The 20,349-nt window shown below is 34.0% G+C and overlaps 4 protein-coding genes and 1 pseudogene across 7 annotated transcripts; all 5 read left to right on the top strand.

Moving 5' to 3' along the window:
• Positions 1-3,429: 3,429 nt before the first annotated feature.
• On the top strand, positions 3,430-4,714 carry LOC110807622 (putative germin-like protein 2-1). The gene is made up of 2 exons (XM_022032789.2): positions 3,430-3,738; positions 3,929-4,714. Exons 1-2 carry the CDS (start codon positions 3,444-3,446, stop codon positions 4,462-4,464), a joined length of 831 nt encoding a protein of 276 aa, XP_021888481.2. The 5' UTR covers positions 3,430-3,443; the 3' UTR covers positions 4,465-4,714.
• Positions 4,715-6,581: 1,867 nt separating this feature from the next.
• LOC110807624 (putative germin-like protein 2-1) lies at positions 6,582-7,708 on the top strand. Its single transcript, XM_022032794.2, has 2 exons — positions 6,582-6,804; positions 6,981-7,708. The coding sequence occupies exons 1-2, from the start codon at positions 6,687-6,689 to the stop codon at positions 7,514-7,516; spliced, it is 654 nt and encodes a 217-aa protein (XP_021888486.1). The 5' UTR covers positions 6,582-6,686; the 3' UTR covers positions 7,517-7,708.
• Positions 7,709-8,524: 816 nt separating this feature from the next.
• Positions 8,525-9,224, top strand: LOC110807610 (putative germin-like protein 2-1; annotated as a pseudogene).
• Positions 9,225-9,387: 163 nt separating this feature from the next.
• LOC110807638 (uncharacterized) lies at positions 9,388-12,406 on the top strand. Of its 4 annotated transcripts, none has more exons than XM_022032813.2 (4): positions 9,388-9,682; positions 9,898-10,016; positions 10,275-10,565; positions 11,647-12,406. In XM_022032813.2, exons 2-4 carry the CDS (start codon positions 9,909-9,911, stop codon positions 12,235-12,237), a joined length of 990 nt encoding a protein of 329 aa, XP_021888505.2. In that variant the 5' UTR covers positions 9,388-9,682; positions 9,898-9,908; the 3' UTR covers positions 12,238-12,406. The 4 variants fall into 4 exon arrangements, with proteins under 4 accessions (XP_021888505.2, XP_021888504.2, XP_088067006.1 ...); XM_022032812.2 differs by having other exon boundaries at positions 9,388-9,712; XM_022032811.2 differs by having other exon boundaries at positions 9,389-9,625.
• A 1,144-nt stretch (positions 12,407-13,550) lies between these two features.
• AAE14 (acyl-activating enzyme 14) lies at positions 13,551-19,639 on the top strand. Its single transcript, XM_088210879.1, has 10 exons — positions 13,551-13,916; positions 15,202-15,274; positions 16,145-16,304; positions 16,395-16,520; positions 16,677-16,774; positions 16,944-17,137; positions 17,422-17,549; positions 18,453-18,835; positions 19,063-19,277; positions 19,357-19,639. The coding sequence occupies exons 1-10, from the start codon at positions 13,636-13,638 to the stop codon at positions 19,487-19,489; spliced, it is 1,791 nt and encodes a 596-aa protein (XP_088067005.1). The 5' UTR covers positions 13,551-13,635; the 3' UTR covers positions 19,490-19,639.
• The last annotated feature ends 710 nt before the right edge of the window (positions 19,640-20,349 follow it).

Below are 20,349 nucleotides of genomic sequence, written 5' to 3'. Positions count from 1 at the left end.
AAATAAGCCACGTAAGACCGCCCAATCAGCAGTCCTGACGAACCAGAGCGCGCTGCATGGTAAGACACGTTGACTCGATACCACATGGAAGGCCACGTTGGCAATCTGCGTGCCCACGATCAGACGATTCGGATGCGTTCCTGCGCTCGTGGACGGTCCGGATTCTTTTCTTCCTTAGGCACGATTGGACGGTTGCAATTAAACGCGATGAACGGCCCCGATTCATTCCCTCTTTAAATACGATCGTATGGTTCAGATTAAATCGCAATGAACGGTGTATATTCATTTTATTTTTAAATGTGATGGGACAGTCGAGATCAAATGCAATAAACGATCCAAATTCAAGGGAGATGGATATAAATATCTCACTTTATACCGAACCTAAACTCTAGCTGCTAGCCCTCCGCCGGAGAAGAAAAACTAGTCACCGGAGAAAGGAGCCAACCACCGTCCGCCGCCACACCAGAACCATCTTCGACTGCCAATAAAGGTAAAAATTCTTCTATTCAATAAGAATTTGATTTTAAACATCCCCATGGCCTTTGGAGAAAAAAAAAACGGTAGATGAGGCAGAAACTGCGGGTAAATCCCGGTTGCGCCGTTGCAAAAATAAAACTAAAAATCGCATTCGATGAGCCCCTTCTCGTTTCTCATTTCGTGTGATTTTTCCACGATTGTGTTCACCATTCTGTGTTTTACAGCTTGACCGAAGAAAAATACCCAACCGCGAAGGTGAGCCGGCGGAGCCGTTTCACTGAAAAATCTCGTTGCCGATAAGTTTTTATTTTTCGACTTTTTCAGCCAACTGAGTCCCGTTAACGTGTTTTCTCACAAGGATGAGTATAAAACCGACCAAAACAAATCGAAAACAGCCAGTTGGAGGCAAACTACCACCGCAGGCGATGGTGTCGTTGTGCCAAAATTTTAAAATATGCTGAAAAAAATTTTTAACACTGATTTTGAGTTTATTTTTTGGTATTTCTAGATATGTGAAGCGTGTTTTAATTTCCGTAAAAAAATTCAAAAAATTCGAAAATTGCTAGTAGGCGCAGTAGAAAATTCAATATTTCGGTTATCAATTCGGGTAAAATCCATCACCTTACTCCCTGTTATGAATTTGAAGTTTAATTATAAATAATACGGTATTAATTGTGTGATTTACAGTTAAATTGTGAAACTGAAAATTAAATATAAACAAAAAATTGACTGATTAAGTGAATTAATGAAATAGTTGTCTTACTGGATATCTTAGGAGATGGTGGTCGGACCCGCTACATAAAGAACTCTACTATAAATGTTACCTCATACCGGACAGGGTATTAAGGTTTGGTAATTTAGCGCTTATACCGGATGAGGTATGAGAATGACCTGTTTCACGCTCATACCGGACGGAGTATTGAAAGATGATACCTTTGATGTTTATACCAAACGGGACATGGAAACGATCCGATTCACCCTCATATCGGACATGATATTGAATGATGATATTTTTGGCGTTCATACCGGACAGGGTATGGAGACAGCCGGTTAGTTGACAAGTTTTGTTAGGATTCACATGTAATGAGACATACCTTTGGGCCCTCAGAGATACTAGTAAGTAAATAAAAAGAGAAAGTTGTTATTCTGCCTAATTGAATATGAGATTATGATGTCGTTTGTGTTATTACTACTATAGGTCGATTTTGAAAATCTCGCTACGATAAATATGTAACAAATGATTTTATTTATTATAAATGAATTTACTTAATTTAAGAGCTCCATTTGTTGGTTTTATGATTTTTACAAATCTTCATTTCTGTATTAGTAAGTGATGTGATATTCTTACTAAATTAGTGTAGTTCACTTTTTCATTAATCATTTCAGATAAAGAGGACTAAGATCCAGATCCCAATCAATAAGGGGTTGTGAATAATTCACAACTCGGACTCCCTTCAATGACTAGTGAAGATCGTTCTAGGATACCTAATTGTTTACCTTTCATTTATTTCTTAATTTTTCGCTTGTTCTTTTAGAAGAGGCATTTCAGTAACTTTATTGGGTATTATGAATTATTACGTAAAAAATGTAAATTCTAACTCTATTATTTCACTTCCGTATTTAGTTTATTATTTTCTTTTCTTTTAAGTTTCGGGGTTGTTACAGCAATTTTTAACATTACCATATTCAAACAACTATTTTCTTCAATATTATTCCTTCAAAAGTTTCAATTTCTAAGCACTTGTAGCACTTTCTTTCTCTATAGCCATGCTAATGGATTATACTCTTTCATCAAATTTATGTTTCTCAATCCAATACCTAGGGTGTTTCTCTTTCTTTTAAACATATACACACACACACACACATATATGCTCATACTTCTAAATATGTGTATATATATACACATATCATGTACATATTTATAATCAATTCTTAAGATTTTCATATCGTAATGCTTTTTATTCACTTGGATATTAATGAGTGAATCTTGTCAAAATGATTTTCACCACATGGATTGCACTTGATTGCCAACACATTCAATGCCATGGGGTCTAAAGTGACCTTAGTGAGAATTGCTCAAATGGCAAAATTTAATACTCTTGACATCTCGTTCGCTAGCCTCGCTACGCCCCATGTGGAATTAATCCTCCTCCCACCGACCCCTCTCGTGCCTTGAAGAACTGTCAAGATTAGTAAGACTATGTTGCTTTTAAGTAAAGTATATTTGCTTCTTCGATATGTAAATTGGCTATAATTTATATGACATTCATTTAATACACACTTAGGAAGAATTCAATGAAGAACAAGTATGTTCTTGCCCCATTTTTCTCTCTTCTCTATTTTGTTCTTACTGCCAACATTGATAGCCCTTTGAAGGTCGTGCTGAAGTAGTTTTATTGCTTCGTATTGGAAATGATTTGCAGTAATTGATGAACTGATGAAGGAGATACAATGATAATGATCAGTTCTCTCCAGTTAAACAGTAATTAATTAATATTATTTCTTAGAATTATAAAAAGATATATAACAAATATCAGAAATATATTTATTCAGGTGTTTTAACAGGTCATGAAGGAATCAGCTGGCTTATCCATTTATACGTACACATATGTACACCTATATACGCACAGGTTGAACCTGTCTTCAAGATCCTTTCCTATTTTTGTCGCCTTACGGTCAGTTTTTATAGTTTTCTGATTCATATATATACATATATAATGTGCATATCTTAATCATCTATAATTTCCTGGGCGTATAGTTATGATTTTTAATATTGATAATCTCTCTTCTTACAGCTACCAATTCAAAAATTAATGATCAGACAAGAACCGGCCTCCAGATCTAATACAACATACAAACAGACCCATATGTATGTGTTTTACATATGTACTCTATCCATTTCAAATCGAACAGTATACATATATATATATGAAAAATATGACCGAGTATTTAAGTTATTGGGCGGCATGCGAAGCTGCAAATTAATTAATTACATACATTCTCTCAACTTATATGGAGCCTATATAAATAGAAGCAACATGTTCATGTGCCATCACTACTACTTTCAGTTCACGTTTCTTACTGAGAAAATCCATCAATATATATACATATATATAGCTTCAACTGATATTAAACAGTGTCAAATGGCCAGCGCTCGTTTCCTTTTCCTTGCACTTGTAGCACTTTCTTTCACGGTTGTGTCCCTGGCGGCCGATCATGGCCCTCTTCAAGATTTTTGTGTTGCTGATTCCACTAGCCAAGGTACATATGAATATAGATATAGACACACACCCTTTACGGCTTTCTCTTTCTTAAATGTAAATATATATGTATATGTATATATGGGTGTGTACAATATATATGTGCATGCAATGTAAATCTTTGAATGAGTTATATCCACAAGTTTTTAACATTCTTAACTTATTTTCCTACATTTATACGATGATGGCAGTGTTGGTGAATGGTTTGACTTGCAAGGATCCCAAGCTTGTTCAGGCCAACGATTTCTTCTTCAGTGGATTACACTTGACAGGCAACACATCCAACCCTGTCGGTTCTAAGGTGACTCCTGTGAGCGTGGCCCAAATCCCAGGATTAAACACTCTTGGTATCTCGCTGGCTCGCATTGACTACTCACCATGGGGAATTAATCCACCCCACACCCATCCTCGTGCCTCGGAGATCCTGACAGTCCTTGAAGGTCGCCTCGAAGTGGGTTTTGTAACATCAAACCCCCAAAACAAACTTACAACTTTGATCTTGAACAAGGGTGATGTGTTTGTTTTCCCTGTCGGCCTTGTCCATTTCCAGAGAAACGTGGGACACAGCAATGCCATTGCAATTGCTGCTCTTAGTAGCCAGAATCCTGGTGTCATTACAATTGCCAACTCTTTGTTTGGATCTACACCTGATATTAGCGGCGACATTCTTGCCAGGGCTTTTCAGTTGGAGAAAAATGCTGTAATCAATCTTCAATCAAAGTTCTAGATCACAAGCAAGCTAGTTGATGGTCTACTTGAACAAACTCATGGGTGGCACATCTAATTACAAAATTATATTTTGTAATAGTTTACGATGTCTTCTAATATTTTGTGTGATTTTATTTCGTTAAAATTTTTCGTTACATTTTTTTTTGAATTTACGTTGAAAATGATGTCTACTAGTTCATCTTGTGATATTTTATCAATTTTTTTTTTTTATTTGATTGCCAAAAAAACATAAAAGTAATTCATCGTTATCATTTGTTAGTCACGTCTGAGTACCTCTATTTTACATTTGCATATATTTGCTCGTTAATGAAATAAGCTATGCACAAGATAATACATACACGAAAGAATCACAGTCTTACCCATTGCAATTATTATAAAAAATACTGATAAAATTATTTATACGTTAATCTTGTGTTTTATGCTCGAACGAAACATATTAAGCTCGATTATAATTTTTTTTAAGGAACAATTGTTGACAATTAGTTATATACTCCTTTCATTTCTATTAAGAATCAAATCGACAATGTTTTTACTAAGCCATTAGGGGCAAGCGTTTTCTCTAACATATATTCTTCTCCAACTTCCCATAGTGTATAAAAATGAACGGAAAGATAAAAAAATAAAAATCATTCATATTCTAGAGTCAACAATCAAAAGAAAAATAGAGTTATATTCTCAACAGAAGACTACAGTAATCCAATTAGTTCAAGAGCGAAGAAATCTGTAAACAAGCATTAAAAATATAGTCATATTTTACTTACACGTATTACATTTTTTTTTTGTTTTAACTCAATTTAAAAATTCAAATAGATTCTGAGATAAAACAAGAAGAGATAATAAAAATTTATAAAGCAAATTAATTATATATATATATAAATGTACGGAAAATTTTGAACTTAATCTTTAATTGCTTGACCATAAATGGAGCTACGCATTGCAACTTTTAACTTTTCGATATTTAATAATTACTTTCTTCAATATTATTTCTTCAAAAGTTTTAATTTTTAAGCACTTGTAACAATAGTGTATAACTTATGTTATTATAAAATTAACGTGTTCACTATTAGATATTTACATTTTTATAATTATTTAACAGTTTTATCGTTAAAGAATTTTTTAACTATTAATTTATTTATTAAAGTATCTACTTATTATAGAATCAACGAAAATTTGGTAAATCCACCACGGATTCGGGATATATTCGCGTCTTGTAGATCTAAAAACCAGGTTGGATTCAAGTTTTGTAAAACTATTATGAACTCGACTTATTATCATCTTTTAATAGCTATGAATGAATAACTAAACTTTTTTCGTCAGAGTTCTCTAATCATTTTAATCGAGAAGCAACATTTCTTACTGTTTATGTATAGAATGTTAAGATTAAGAACCTCGAGAGAAGAGTTGTGATTTCAACGACGGTTAGGGAGTTTGTCGAAGTGTGATTATATCTTCGTATTATTTATATCTACATATGGTAGTTCCTCAATTCACTTGTTTATCCTCTTCGATGTACAAGTAAAACCAGCAAGTTAAAGTTGAATCCATGTTAGCACAAAGATGCTTCACCAACATCTATCCAGATCCAGTAACATAAAGAATAATTAATTAATACTGTTGCTTAGACTGAGTATAACAAATAGCAGAAACATACTTATTCACGAATTTTTAAACTGGTAATCAAGGAATCAGCTGGGTTATCCATTCAAACATATACATATGTACACCTATAAACGTACAGGTTCAACCTGTCTTAAGAATCCTTAATCATTTTTTGTCGCCTTATGGTCTGTTTTTATAGTTTCCTGATGTATCTTAATCATCTACAAAATTTCCTGGGAGTATATTATGATTTTAATATTGATATTCTCTCTTCTTACAGCCATCAATTCAAAGATTAATGATCAGACAAGAGCCGGCCTCCAGATCTAATACAACATACGAACAGACCCAATGTATATGTTTTATATAGATACTCTTATCCATTTCGAATCAAATAGTATACATAAATATATGAAAAATATGACCAAGTGTTTAAGTTATTGGGGCGGCATGTGAAGCTGCAAATTAACATATACTTTCTCAACTTGTATGGAGCCTATATAAATAGCAGCACCATGTATATTCTCTACGTCCCACAACTACTACTCTCATTCAAATTCCTTACTAAGAAAATCCCTCAATATATATATAGCTTCAAATAATTATAAACATTGTCAAGCTATGGCTAATCTTCATTTCCTTTTCCTCGGACTTGTAGCACTTTCTTTCTCGGTTATGTCCATGGCAGCTGATCAAAGCCCTCTTCAAGATTTTTGTGTTGCTAATCCCAACGGCCAAGGTACATAGGATATATCTGTTTATATATGTATATACATAAGTATGTACATATATACACCCTTTGCAGCTTTCTGTTTATTCAAATCAAATATATTTTTAGAATTCCTGTGCATACAATGTAAATCTTGAAGACTGATTTATGTTCAAAAGTTGTTGACATTCTTTTAACTTTGGCAGTGATTGTGAATGGTTTGGCTTGCAAGGATCCTATCCTCGTTCAAGCCAGTGATTTCTTCTTTAGTGGATTACATTTGACTGGCAACACATCCAACCCAGTGGGATCCAAAGTGACTGCTGTTAACGTGGCCCAAATTCCTGGACTCAACACTCTTGGCATCTCCTTGGCTCGTGTTGACTATGCACCATGGGGAATCAATCCGCCTCATACCCACCCTCGTGCCTCGGAAATCCTGACAGTCATCGAAGGCCGCCTAGAAGTGGGTTTTGTAACATCAAACCCCCAAAATAAACTCATAACTACAATCTTGAACAAGGGCGATATATTTGTGTTTCCCGTTGGGCTTATACATTTCCAAAGAAATGTTGGAGATGCTAATGCTATTGCCATTGCTGCTCTTAGTAGTCAGAATCCAGGAGTTATCACAATTGCGAACTCTCTATTTGGGTCTACACCTGATATTAGCAGCGATATTCTTGTCAAGGCTTTCCAATTGGACAAAAATGTTGTGACCAATCTTCAATCCAAGTTTTAGATCACAAGCAAGCTAGTAATCGTCTACTCAAACAAACTCGTTCGCGGCACGTCTCTCATTCGTGTAGTTAATCGTATTTTGTAATAGTCTATGTTGTGTTTTATTGCAACATGTAGTAGCTCGTGTTGTAATATCTTGTCGGTTTGTACTCGTTTCATTTTCATAGAAGCATAATATGATATTTTGTTATCTATATGTTTTGTTGTTTTAATAAAAATTGTATTTTTCAATTAGTTGATTTTGAATTCAGAAAAAAACCCTCGTATACACTCGTACATGTTAGTTCGTATGGATAATAAAATATAAACAAAATAATATAAGCACGAAAGAATTTTAAAATTTTATATATCATGAAATGATGTGATAATATTTTTATACAATTTATTTATTTGTTAATCACGGATTTCATATTCGAATAAAGATATCGATTATTTTCTTTCTCCGTGGCCATTGACAACTGGTTATATACTCTTCTTCAAGATTTTTATGTTACTGAATCCATATACAGACCCGTTATGAGTATATATATATACAAATTATATCTGATTCAGATTAAATCATAGACATTATATAAATATGTGTCTATATATATACACACATATATGAAAAGTATGACCAAGTCTTGAAGTTGTTGGGCGGCATGTGAAGCTGCAGATTAATTAAATCACAATACATTTTCTCAACTTATAAGGAACCTATATAAATAGAAGCAGCATATATATACTCTTATGTGCCATATCTGCTACTTTCAGTTCTCATTCCTTTCAAAGAAAATCACTATATATATATATATAGCTTGAATTAATTACTATAAACATTGTCAAATTATGGCCAATGTTCATGTCCTTCTCGTCGGACTTGTAGCACTTTCTTTCTCGGCTATGTCCCTGGCTGCCGATCATAGCCCTCTTCAAGACTTTTGTGTTGCTTATCCCAGTAGCCGAAGTACGTACGAAACACGTGTGTACGTATATATATACACACACACACACACACAAACACATCCTTTGTAGCTCTCTCTTTATTCAATGCAAATAAATGTGTAGAATAATATGAAAATCTTGGAGAGTGAGTTATTTTAACAAGTTTTTTAACTTACTTTGCTCCACAGATGCAATGGTGGCAGTGCTGGTGAATGGTTTGGCTTGCAAAGATCCTCCTCAACCTGTTCGAGCAAACGATTTCTTCTTTAGTGGATTACACTTGATAACTAATACATCTAACGCTGTTGGGATCCAAAGTGACTGCTGCAAACGTTGCTCAGATCCCAGGACTTAATACTCTTGGTATTTCATTGGCACGTATTGACTATGCACCATGGGGAATTAATCCACCACACACTCATCCTCGTGCCTCAGAGATTTTGACAGTCCTTGAAGGTCGCCTTGAAGTGGGTTTCGTAACATCAAACCCCCCAAAACAAACTCATAACAATGATTCTAAACAAGGGCGATGTATTCGTTTTCCCTGTCGGACTTGTCCATTTCCAGAGAAATGTGGGGACACAGTAATGCCATTGCCATTGCTGCTCTGAGCAGCCAGAATCATGGAGTCATCACACTTGCCAACTCTCTGTTTGGATCTACACCTGACATTAACAGTGATGTTCTTGCTAAGGCTTTTCCAGTTGGACAAAAATGCTGCAATCAATCTTACAATCAAAGTTCTAAGTCACAAGCAAGCTATGATGGTCTTCTCTCATCACTAATTCCTAATTCTGTCTCTATATGTATAAACAATAATATTTTAAATAAATTATCTTATATATTTATATCATATTTATCATTATTTATATTATTTTTATATAATATTTTAATTTTAAAATGTGGTTAATATGATGTCATTTTTCTTTTTTAATTCTAATTTCGGGTCGGGTGAGAGTCCCTAGTTCTGTGGTTTATGGAGGAGAGGACTGTGAGAAATAAAAATGGAATAGGGAGAGAGCAGAGAAGTGGGAGTCGAACGAAGGATGGAGAAGAAGACCAAAGTTTTCTTTTTTGGGGATAAGCATTGGAGGGAGGAACTCTTCTTCTCAGCTTTTCTGGACTCTTGATTCTTCTACCGTCTTGAGGGTTTCATCTTTAGTGAAACCAGAGAGGAGAACGGAAGGTGAAATCAGAGTTTTGTTTTCTCTATTTTTCTGATTTAGCTGAGAATTCCGAAGAGGTAACATACAGAAGCCAAGAAATCAACTTGGTTGGCCCCCTCTTCTTGCGTTGTTAATGATGTTCTCTTTGTTTTTCAGAGTGATCTGAGAGTTACATTATGGGACAAAATAGTATTAGTAAAAAATGTAATGGAAGTTTTCTGTTTCTTCTCTTTATAAGGGCATATGCTTATATCTTTCCTTTTCTCTCTCTCTCTCTCTCTTCTCATGGTAGATTTTTGGTCTATGGAACATTGGAATGGAGTTTTGAGGGTCCCGTTGGACCTTAAGCACAAGAATTATTACAGAGTTGCAGCATCTCTTTGCTTCTCATGTGCTTCAAGAATGCTTATTGTAAGTTTCTTTCTTCTTTGATCCTCATTTAGCTTTCTGTCTAATGCAAAGAATAAAGCAAAAAGCAAAAAAAAAAAAAAAGGAAAAAAAGGAACTACCATTTCATGTTGGTTAGATGAATTTTCCTAATGTCCTGCATGAATTGGCTTTTCTTCATCCGACGACCCACAGGTGGACTCGTTTTTTTCAGTCTTTAATATCTCTACCAGCTTTCAAAAATTGAATTGCCTGAACCTGTTTTTATGTTTAAATGAGTAGGTGCCTTCTGCAAATGTGATATTCTTTAATGGGGATAGAGTTCAAGGGACTGGGAATCCAGTAATTGAGAGGCTCTCTGATTTACAGATAATAGCTGATGTTCTTGTTTCTAAATTTGGTGGTTCTGTTAATGCTTGGGTTATTGAGGCATCTGTTTTTAATGGGCCTTTTGCGGTGTACAATGATTTCGTTCCTTCTGTGAATCGATGGGGGGAGCCGAAGTCATACTCTGCTGTCGGATTTCCAGCCTCTACATCAACTATTTCACTCTTATCAAATTTCCTTGAGGAGGTAATTTCACCAATCAAGTTGTTTTCTTGTTCTGTTTTGTTTCCCATGTTCTTCTTGAGAATGTCTTTGTTTTTAATTACACTTATGGAATGGCATCCCATAACATGAACCCTTTTGGAAATTATTGAACTAGAGGAGAATATGTAAGTCATCTGCGCTTTCTAAGTTGGCCAAATTTCTCTGATGTAACATACAAATATTTAGAAGGTGTTTGGATGTGCTAAAAGAAATGCGTTGAAAGTAGTAGGCTGCTTTAAGTTTCTTAAAGGATGTACTCACTTATCTTAAAAACAAAAGCGATTATATGTTTAGATAAAACATCGATTCCAAAAAAAAAACTGATGTTTTCTATAAGAACAGATAATAGATATCTATATTTATCATAAGTATCTTATAACTTGCATTATTGTGTATTTAGATTATTAATTTGAGACCATCTAAATGATAGTTAAGTAAATTTGTTAGATGAAACAAAAAATAAAAAAGATGATAGTAGGATTCTTCTTTTTCACATTTTAGAATCACTTTTGAGAATCTAATCGCCATCTTACTTTGTATGTTATGAAACCTACATACTAGATTGAGATACTTAAAGCTGCTTAGAAGCAACTAATAATCAATCTCCAACACTCTGTTAGACTTTGACACATTTTCTAGCTAGGATATCTTTATACCATCTGTAGATTGTATTTTTCTGATAACAGTGGCAAAATAGTGGGTTCGTATGGGGTCATCCTCTTAGCTCTGTGGAAGATTTGGTGGAACTTATTGATATATTGATTGTATTGTAAATTTTGTACATGGACGGCATCCCCTTAGTAACTATATGAAAACAATTCATACTTTATATCTAAAAAAGAAAGAATAGCAGACTCATACTTGGGGGATTCAGATCTCTTGCTCGGACTCTTGTTCCTAGGAAAGAACATAAATGTCTTTGCCAACAACTACATCTTTGTTTCGTTTCACTAGGCCCATAGAATGGATAGTTTCGCTAGTTATTCCATGTGCAATTTAACATTTTCTGAGATTTATGAAACGTGTTACTCTAGTGAATTCCTAATGAATTTTGTTAATATAGGCAAAGAATATCATGCCAGTACATAAGAAAGAACCATGCTTGACCGGAGCATCTGCATCATATTTTTGTCAACCCACAACATTAATCCTTGGATTTAGTAAGGGTGGAACTGTTGTTAATCAGATTGTTACTGAGTGCAGCCTCCTAGGAGTAAAATCTCCAGAACATCAATCCCCATTGAAGGAGCAACAAGTGGGTAGTGAATTCACTAAAATCACGGAAGAAAGCCAAATCATTCCAAGGACTAAGGAAAGCTTTCTAGACAGCATAAAAGAAATCCATTATGTGGATGTTGGCTTGAATTTATGTGGAGCATATATCACCGATCCCAATGTCATTGAGAATATATCGAAACGGTGTGCGCAGGGAGATAAGAGCATCCGTTTTGTCCTTCATGGAACCCCTAGACAGTGGTGTGATAGCCGAAGAGATTGGATTCGGGAGGAAAAGGACAAATTGGTTCATCTGCTTAATTCTAGAGCTTGGAAGAGTAATGGGAACTTGCAGGTTTCTGAAAGGTTCTATTTTGCTGATAGCCCTCCTGATGTGCAAATGCATTTTGAGATTATTGAGAAAATGGATGTTAGTTGAGAGTTGAAAGTTGATAAGCATGTAATGGAATCTAGATATTGTAGAAATGCTATAATATCTGTGTATATGACTGTAATATAGATTTCTTCTTGAGGATCCTTTCCCTCTTTTTGTTGAGAGGATTTACAGGTTTGTTTACTTCAAATGTTAAGTTATTTTAGTTGGTTGCTTTTTTTGGGCATTGTATGAATTTTCAGTACAATATACATACACATATATATATATATATTATCTGTTTGAGAAAAGCAAGTTGAAGGAGGGAGATCTTGTGAGAAAAGTTTCTTTGCTTGGCCAATGTTATGTTGGTGACATTTCCTTATCTAATTTACTTTTTCTTTACCTAATTTCCTTGAAAATATTTTACACACAGACCATTCACCAGTTTTATTCCAAAAATAGAAAATAAAATTAAAACTCTTAAAATACAGAAAACAAAATTTTCCAAAAATTTGAATTCCTGTTCATATATATTTTTTTCTGTACAGATAATACACATATTAATCAATTAGATAAGAAATAAACACTAATCATAATATTACAGAAATACCTTTTAAGTAAGAACACGCATAGGAGCATAAGTTGGTTCGAATTTACGATATGTTTTAGATAATAATATATCAACTATTAAGTTAAACAATAATATATTAATTATTGAGCAAAATAGTAGTTTGATTTGAATTTTTTTTTTCGAGATAAAAGTTAGTAGATGTATTAAACAATGGTACCAAAGAGGTACCGTCTATATACAAAAGTGTTACATATCTAAGAGAATATCGGTAACAGCTCCAATATCATCGAAAGATTATAAGTTACAACTCAAAAAGATGGAGACAAAATAATATAAATATTTATCTATCCTCAATATTTACAATAGTATCTTCATTATCATAAAAAATCCTTTTTATTTTCAAATAATTTAAAATATAGTAAAGGGGATAAGACGATTAGTATGATTGTTCGAGTTTAAACCCTCCCGAGCTCAAGAGTTCATCATGATTTGCTTTTATACTACTAAAAAAGTTTTGAGAGAGTGTTTTTTTGGCTTTATTTTTTTGTATAAAGTTTAATAAAAAAATACATGCATTGATTGATGAGGTGAAAAACAAGTATTAGTCGTAATATATACAAGAAAAGAAAAGCTTTCGAACGAGAATATATACGAGAGTACATCTTGACTCGAGAAAATAATATTTTGTAGAAAAAGGAGGGTAGTCTCAATGTTGAAATTACTGAGAATAAGTTGAACAAACATTAAATAATAAGCAGTTTTCTTTTTCTTTCTTTCTTTTTTGATGAATAAGATAATATGCAGTGAAATTATCCATACAGATAATACGTTGTCCAATCAAATCTCTCGAGAACTTCGACTTTCAAGAACCAAGCTTTCAAGTTCCTTTCATGCAAAAACCAGAGCTTTCCATGTCTCTTCTAACACCAGAGAGAAACCACCGAGAATTTCCGAATTACCCTCCGCCGGAGATGGGATATTACTCGCAGGCTCATATATGCCAGTGTTTAACTCGCTTATCAACTCTCAAGCGGAACTCCATTGTCACCTTCTCGGGCCACCGGAAGAAAACTGGCCACGAGTTCGTTCGTTCTGTTCTGAGTTTGGCTGGTGGGCTGCTTAAACTTGGGGTTAGAAACGGCGACGTTGTGGCCATCTCTGCCTTCAACAGGTACTACCACTTTCTCTGAATCTTCATATCTGATCAAACGCCACCTAGGAAAAAAGAGAAAATTTGTTTCTTTTACAAGTTAGTAAGGAGAAAGTAGAAAGCTTTTCTTTTCTTTTCTCCTGCTTGGCCAAACTTAAATGAACTGTTCTTGGGAAACTTTCTTGATCAATGGTTTTCTTTCAAAGGCTTGTACAGTGTGTTTGTTACTGGAAAAAGGGTGCTTTGCATTTGGCCTCTGGAGCGATGTGGGTTTTAGAAGTAATGTCAAAATAGTTGTTTGTTCTTCTAAAACTTGTTTGTTGAAAATTAATTTTGAGATTTCAAGTGTAAATTTTTATTTTTTTAAAACTTGTACATTATAATTTTGTGTTAAAACCTGTCAAAAACAGATTTTGGTTTGATGAATTTCCAAACGCTGCCTTGTGGGTTTCTATTGTGTTGACCTGGGTACTCTGGCTTAATTTCAGTGAATATCTTTGAACAGAAGTTGATTATTGCTATTAATCTATTGTAGTTTTCTTTGAATAAAGTATGATCAACTCTGTAGTTTGAATCTTAAAAGTCAGAAGCTAATGAAACTGTGGAAATGACTTCACAGGTGTAAATTTAAAAACATGTTTAGCAGTTCAAGAAATATAGGGTAAATTATTAAATTAGTTCTTAAAATTTGAAACCTATTATAATTTGGTTCTTAATATCTTTTATTTATTTCAAATCCTTTCATTGTTATGTCATATTTAAATACTTTAAAAAATAGCTCAAAAGAATGACTTTGACTAAGTTTTTTGTCATTATTAATTTAATTATTTAGTTAAAATTATTAAAGTTTTATTTGGGAATGGAAGAACAACGTCGAGAATCAAATTGTAACTAAAAATATTACGAACCAAATTATAATACGTGACAAACTTTACGGACTAATTTGATAAAAATATTCAAAAACAAGTAACATTTAAAAATATATATACATTTACACACACGCAGTAGCATATGTAATGACATGAGGTTTCTAAGATATGAACAAGAATCTCGTGCTTCTAAGATAATCCGAATTCATACAGTTCAATTAGCTCTCAAACGTTTGTAGTGACGGAGAAAAGTTCAATTTGTTATTGGTTGTAAATGTTAATTGACTTGAATTTGATCATGGGTATATATAACTACGGAACTGTAAGTTTTAACCGGTAATACATAACTAGTTTACAAATTTGATATTATGCATAGAGTTGTTTGGTTAGTTTTGGTAATTTATATTCTCATGAACATGAAATGGGTATTGCTTCAGTGATTGGTATTTGGAGTGGTTACTGGCTGTTTCCTTTGTTGGAGGTGTAGTTGCTCCTTTGAATTATAGATGGGTGAGTTGTTGACTTCTTCTCTTGGTATTTCCATTTCGTTTCTAGGCTCATTAATTTGATTCATCCATGTTGAAATAAATGAGCTACACCATACTCTATATCTCAGTTTATCTATATTAACTTTAAAAAGACAAATAATAGGAGGTGCTTATTACAATTTGGTCTCTAATACAACCTCTACGTTTCTCTATTTGCTTCAAACATCCAGTTTCTAATGGGGAAAACTAAAATGGTTAAGACATATTTGAATGTTTGAAGGTTATTTTTGCTGTCTTATGATTGATATATGTGTATTAATTAATTAAGGAATGTATGAATTTACTTTTTAAAAAAAAAAGAGACGAAGTGAAACAATGAAAATGTGATTGAAGGTAAGTTGAGAAATGACAAAACAGGCAAAATCATGCTTGATATGCTTGCGATGATTACATAGAAAAATCTAGGAGGTAGAAGCAACAACATGCTTGTAGTGATATTTATGCAGAAGAACCGAGAGGGTGCCATAGTCGAAATGTAATTCCAGATAAGGAAACATGCATATTGAATCAAGGTAGAGAATCCTTCTATTAGGAGCCTAGACAGCGAATGTGTCCTTGATTTGTTGTTTGATTCGAGCAATTCTTTTAACATAATGGAAATTCATAAAGATAGGAAAGTGATCACTTATTATGGCTTACAAACTTAGAGGAAGTGCTAAATTTATGTGGCTCTAAGATCACTGATTTTTTCAAATCTGCATTTTCCAGTTCCTTAGTTCGCAAAGCTTTAGTAAGGCTATAATCATCAATAAGATGTTGCTTCATTACAACCATCAATTTCCTTAAATTAGTGATTATTTTTCTTGCTTACTATATCATTTTCAACTCTCAGAGCTTCGAAGAAGCAAGATCAGCTATGCTAACAGTTGAACCGGTAATGTTGGTAACTGATGAGTGCTGTAGCTTCTGGAATCTGGAAATCCGGAACAATGCTATAGCTTCTTTAAGGTGGAATGTGTCCTTGGTTTCCAATGATTTAGATGGAAGGAAAAGTATGCTACTTACTAAACATTAGGTGATAACTTATATATATACAGTTATTGTTAGAATTTGAAGCTTTGACTTTAGTTTACTTGTTATAGATTCTCCACTATCGCAATTGTTGCCACTATTGACCATGGAAATGGTTAAGGAGCATTGCGAGAGACGGCTGCCATCAACTTACTCCTGGGCCCCTGATGGGTCTGCAATAATATGTTTCACATCAGGTAAACTTTCTGTTTTTATTTATCAAATGGGAAATAGTCAAAAGACAAATGACTCGTTCTTTAAATTGTGATTTTTAGATTTTTTTAATTTCAAGTTCTTTACTGTTTTTAACTTCAAATTGTAAGTGTTTCAGCTTTCTTGCTTCTTTGCTGTAGGCACAACTGGAAGGCCAAAAGGTGTTACAATAAGCCATTCAGCTCTTATTGTACAATCCTTGGCGAAAATTGCAATTGTTGGTTATGGTGAGGATGATGTATGCCTTTCTTCCGGAAAATCTATAAATCTATTATGTGCTATCAGAAGAATCTGACATTCAGACTCTGCATGATGAGTGGGGCTGAGCTGTAAATATGGCACAAGGAATAGCATCTTCATTATGGTTTCTTTAGTAGTTACTCTCTAATTCGCTCTTGTATTTACAGGTTTATTTGCACACAGCTCCACTGTGTCATATTGGTGGTTTGTCTTCGGCTATGGCCATGCTAATGGTCGGAGCTCGCCACATCTTTACGCCTAAATTTGATGCAAAATTCGCCCTTCAAGCCATAGAACAACATCATGTGACTTCACTAATCACCGTCCCTGCTATAATGGCTGATCTAATTTCCATAATTAGGTAACTGCAGCACAGTCCAATTTCTCACTAGAACAAATACGAGCTGTTCAGTAGTTGTTAGGACTGTCCATTATGATGCTGGAAAAAATTCGTGGATGAATTAAGCTATAACCCATAAGCAAAGATGTATTCCTTTTTCATCATCTCACACAAGCAAAGACGTTATTGTGATACACTAGTCCTGCATAAGAAAGATATGTGGTTGTTGAGCTTTATATAAGTACTGGAATCATATACTAATAACTTGAGTTTAAATTTTTTCATGTTCTATTTTTCTTTTTCAGGAAGAATAAAGATTGGACAACAAAAGAGAGTGTGAAAAAAATACTGAATGGAGGTGGAGGTCTATCAAGGGAGCTTATAAAAGATGTAACCAACATCTTTCCCAGAGCTAAACTCCTTTCAGCTTATGGTAAGTCTCACTTATCCTGCTTTTTCTACTTCACATTAGGGATACAAGACTTCCAGTTATAGAAATCGTTTTATTATTAGCTGTTGTTGCGATGTAAGTTACAAAAAATGCCTTTTAGTTAGTTATAATAACTATTACTTAGTTAGAATGGTTGGTACATTCCTTCCTTTACGAGAGATCGTGAATTTGAGTCGGGTTGTGCTTTCGTATATGTCATGATTTGGAGATTATTTCTATTGAATTATGTTTCATATACGTGTGCCATCTAATTAACAAATATATGAATTTATTGAAAGAAAATGTGGAACGACAAGTCACATATCTGACTTCATATGAATTTGGGGATGTAGAATTGATAAAGGCAGTAAAATTGTCTTTTTCGTCTTTGCTCTGGGGCCTAATTGGATGTCTTCAAGCTGACGAAGACAAACAAGCTTAAGCAGATTAAATATCCAATCAACTGGGCTTTTAAGCAGGTTAAATGATGAATAGCTCTTAGGATAACTTTTTTGTCTGACTCTACAACATCAAGTAAGGAAAGATCACGATTTTTGGTAAAACTGACTGTATTGTCACTTGATCATACCGTTTGATTAATTTGTATGCTAACTTATACTGGGTTTCAAGCATTTATAATAATAACCATATTAGATTCGTAAATATGCTCTTTCCTTTTTTCGGAAGTTTAAACAGGCTCTTCTAAGGAGCTGGATTCATTTTACTTTAGACAATGTAATCATCTGATTTAACCAAGCTGAAGTGCTAAGGAGACTTATAAAAATGCTCAATAAACAAACATGATCAAAAGTGATAGTCCTGATTCTTTATGTTTCTTCCCAAACTTCTTCATTTCTGAATTTCATGAGCATTGTACTTACACTTCTTTCCTCTTGATTTCTGAAGGGATGACAGAGACGTGTTCTTCATTAACGTTCTTGAACCTCTGGGACCCAACACTCAAAACAACAGACTTGCTGTTGTTTTATACAGAAAAATTGAATTCAATTGACCATCCACAAGGTGTTTGTGTTGGGAAGCCTGCTCCTCATATTGAATTGAAGATTTCTACTGATGGCACTTCTCAAGCTGGGAGAATCTTAACTAGGGGACCACATGTAATGCTAGGATATTGGGGTGAAAGTCAAGAAAAGAAATCAAATGCTGCAGTTGAAGGTTGGCTCGACACAGGTGACATTGGCTCCATCAATGAGTCTGGTAATCTGTGGCTCGTTGGACGATCAAATGGTCGAATAAAGAGTGGTGGGGAGAATGTTTACCCTGAAGAGGTAAGTATCATAAACATTTTCTTTAAATCTATCTTTCACTAAATTGATTTGAAATAATCTGGGGAAAATTCTGTGGTTGGGAGGATGCATTGGAAAAACTCTCTTTCAAGAAATCAAGGAAAAAAGTTGTTCCCTTCCATTTTACGCTTTTCTTGTGGAAAATGAAATGTAGATACTTAACATACTCACTTTCCTATGAGTCTAAAAGTGCAGTTTGCTCGGTGTAGGTAGAGACGATTTTATTACAACATCCCGGCATTATTGCTATTGTAGTTGTGGGAGTCCCAGATGCTCGCCTGACAGAAATGGTGGTTGCTTGTATTCGTTTAAGAGACAATTGGCAATGGACTGATAGTACCTGCAAACAATCAGCTGAAAACCACGAGTTGATTTTATCGAGTGAGATTCTGCTGCACCACTGCAGGATGAGGAATTTAACTGGGTATCAGTCTCATGAGTCTTATGTAAACAATGACATGTACTATCCTTTGTTTCAAATTGAAAGTTTGAATCTTTTGCAGGTTTAAACTACCAAAGCTGTTTATTTTGTGGAGGAAGCCATTTCCACTAACCACAACTGGGAAAGTGAAAAGAGACCAAGTTAGGAGAGAAGTTATGTTACATCTACAATTCTTTCCAACCAGCCATCTATGATACTCATCAATTATTTTTTGTTAGCAATTGATCGGATGATTTATGCTACGATAAATCAATTCTACCCGGCTAAGATTAGATAATTCAATTTTGAATTTAAATTTTTGTATTTTAGATAAATTTCTTTCAATATATCAATCTCTTTCTACACTTCGATTCTGAAATGAGTATTTGTTTTTTCATTGCTAAGTTCATAACTAGCAAATTTTTTCTTTTCGAGAAAAAAAAAATGAATACAAGCAAGCAACAGGATATAATCGTTCCTGAACGAGAATGGGAACCAAACGAAGGAAGGGCTCCCGACAAACATAAGTCTCATCCGGACTTGAAAGGATCCCTCAGAGTAAGAGAATGCGCAATCATATTATAACTTTTAGAAATCTATTAGTTATAGAAGAAACAAAGCTTTAAAAGCTAGAACGTCATCGACAATAAACCATATTCTTTCAATCTAATTACATTGCGAAAACAAGTGTTCGATATAACTTCAAAACTTTTCATTACACAAAGTAAATATTTGGCACATCTAATATAACTTGACATTTACTTATAACTACTTTTAACATCCTAACCCTTTTTTTTTTTTTGAAGTAACAAAGAGAGGTAAAAGTATAAAAAGATTAAGAGCCTCTCAAACATATTTCGGGCCAAAAAACTTCCATAACATCATTCGTGATAAACTGTTGGAGATCACACGAGACATGAACATGCAGATGAAGACCAAACTACAACGAGAAGTCAAAATTCGCCAATCAGTTAGCGGATTTATTCTTTTTGTGCTATACATGCCGAATTTTGACACGTTAATCTTTCAAAAACAAATACTTAATATTACTCTAAATTTATTTTTTATTATTATA

This window comes from Carica papaya, chromosome 9 (assembly GCF_054855325.1).
Source record: "Carica papaya isolate Zhongbai chromosome 9, ASM5485532v1, whole genome shotgun sequence".
Lineage (NCBI taxonomy): Eukaryota > Viridiplantae > Streptophyta > Magnoliopsida > Brassicales > Caricaceae > Carica > Carica papaya.
The sequence above is the reverse complement of the archived record's forward strand: the minus strand, read 5'-3'. Positions and strand labels throughout refer to the sequence as shown.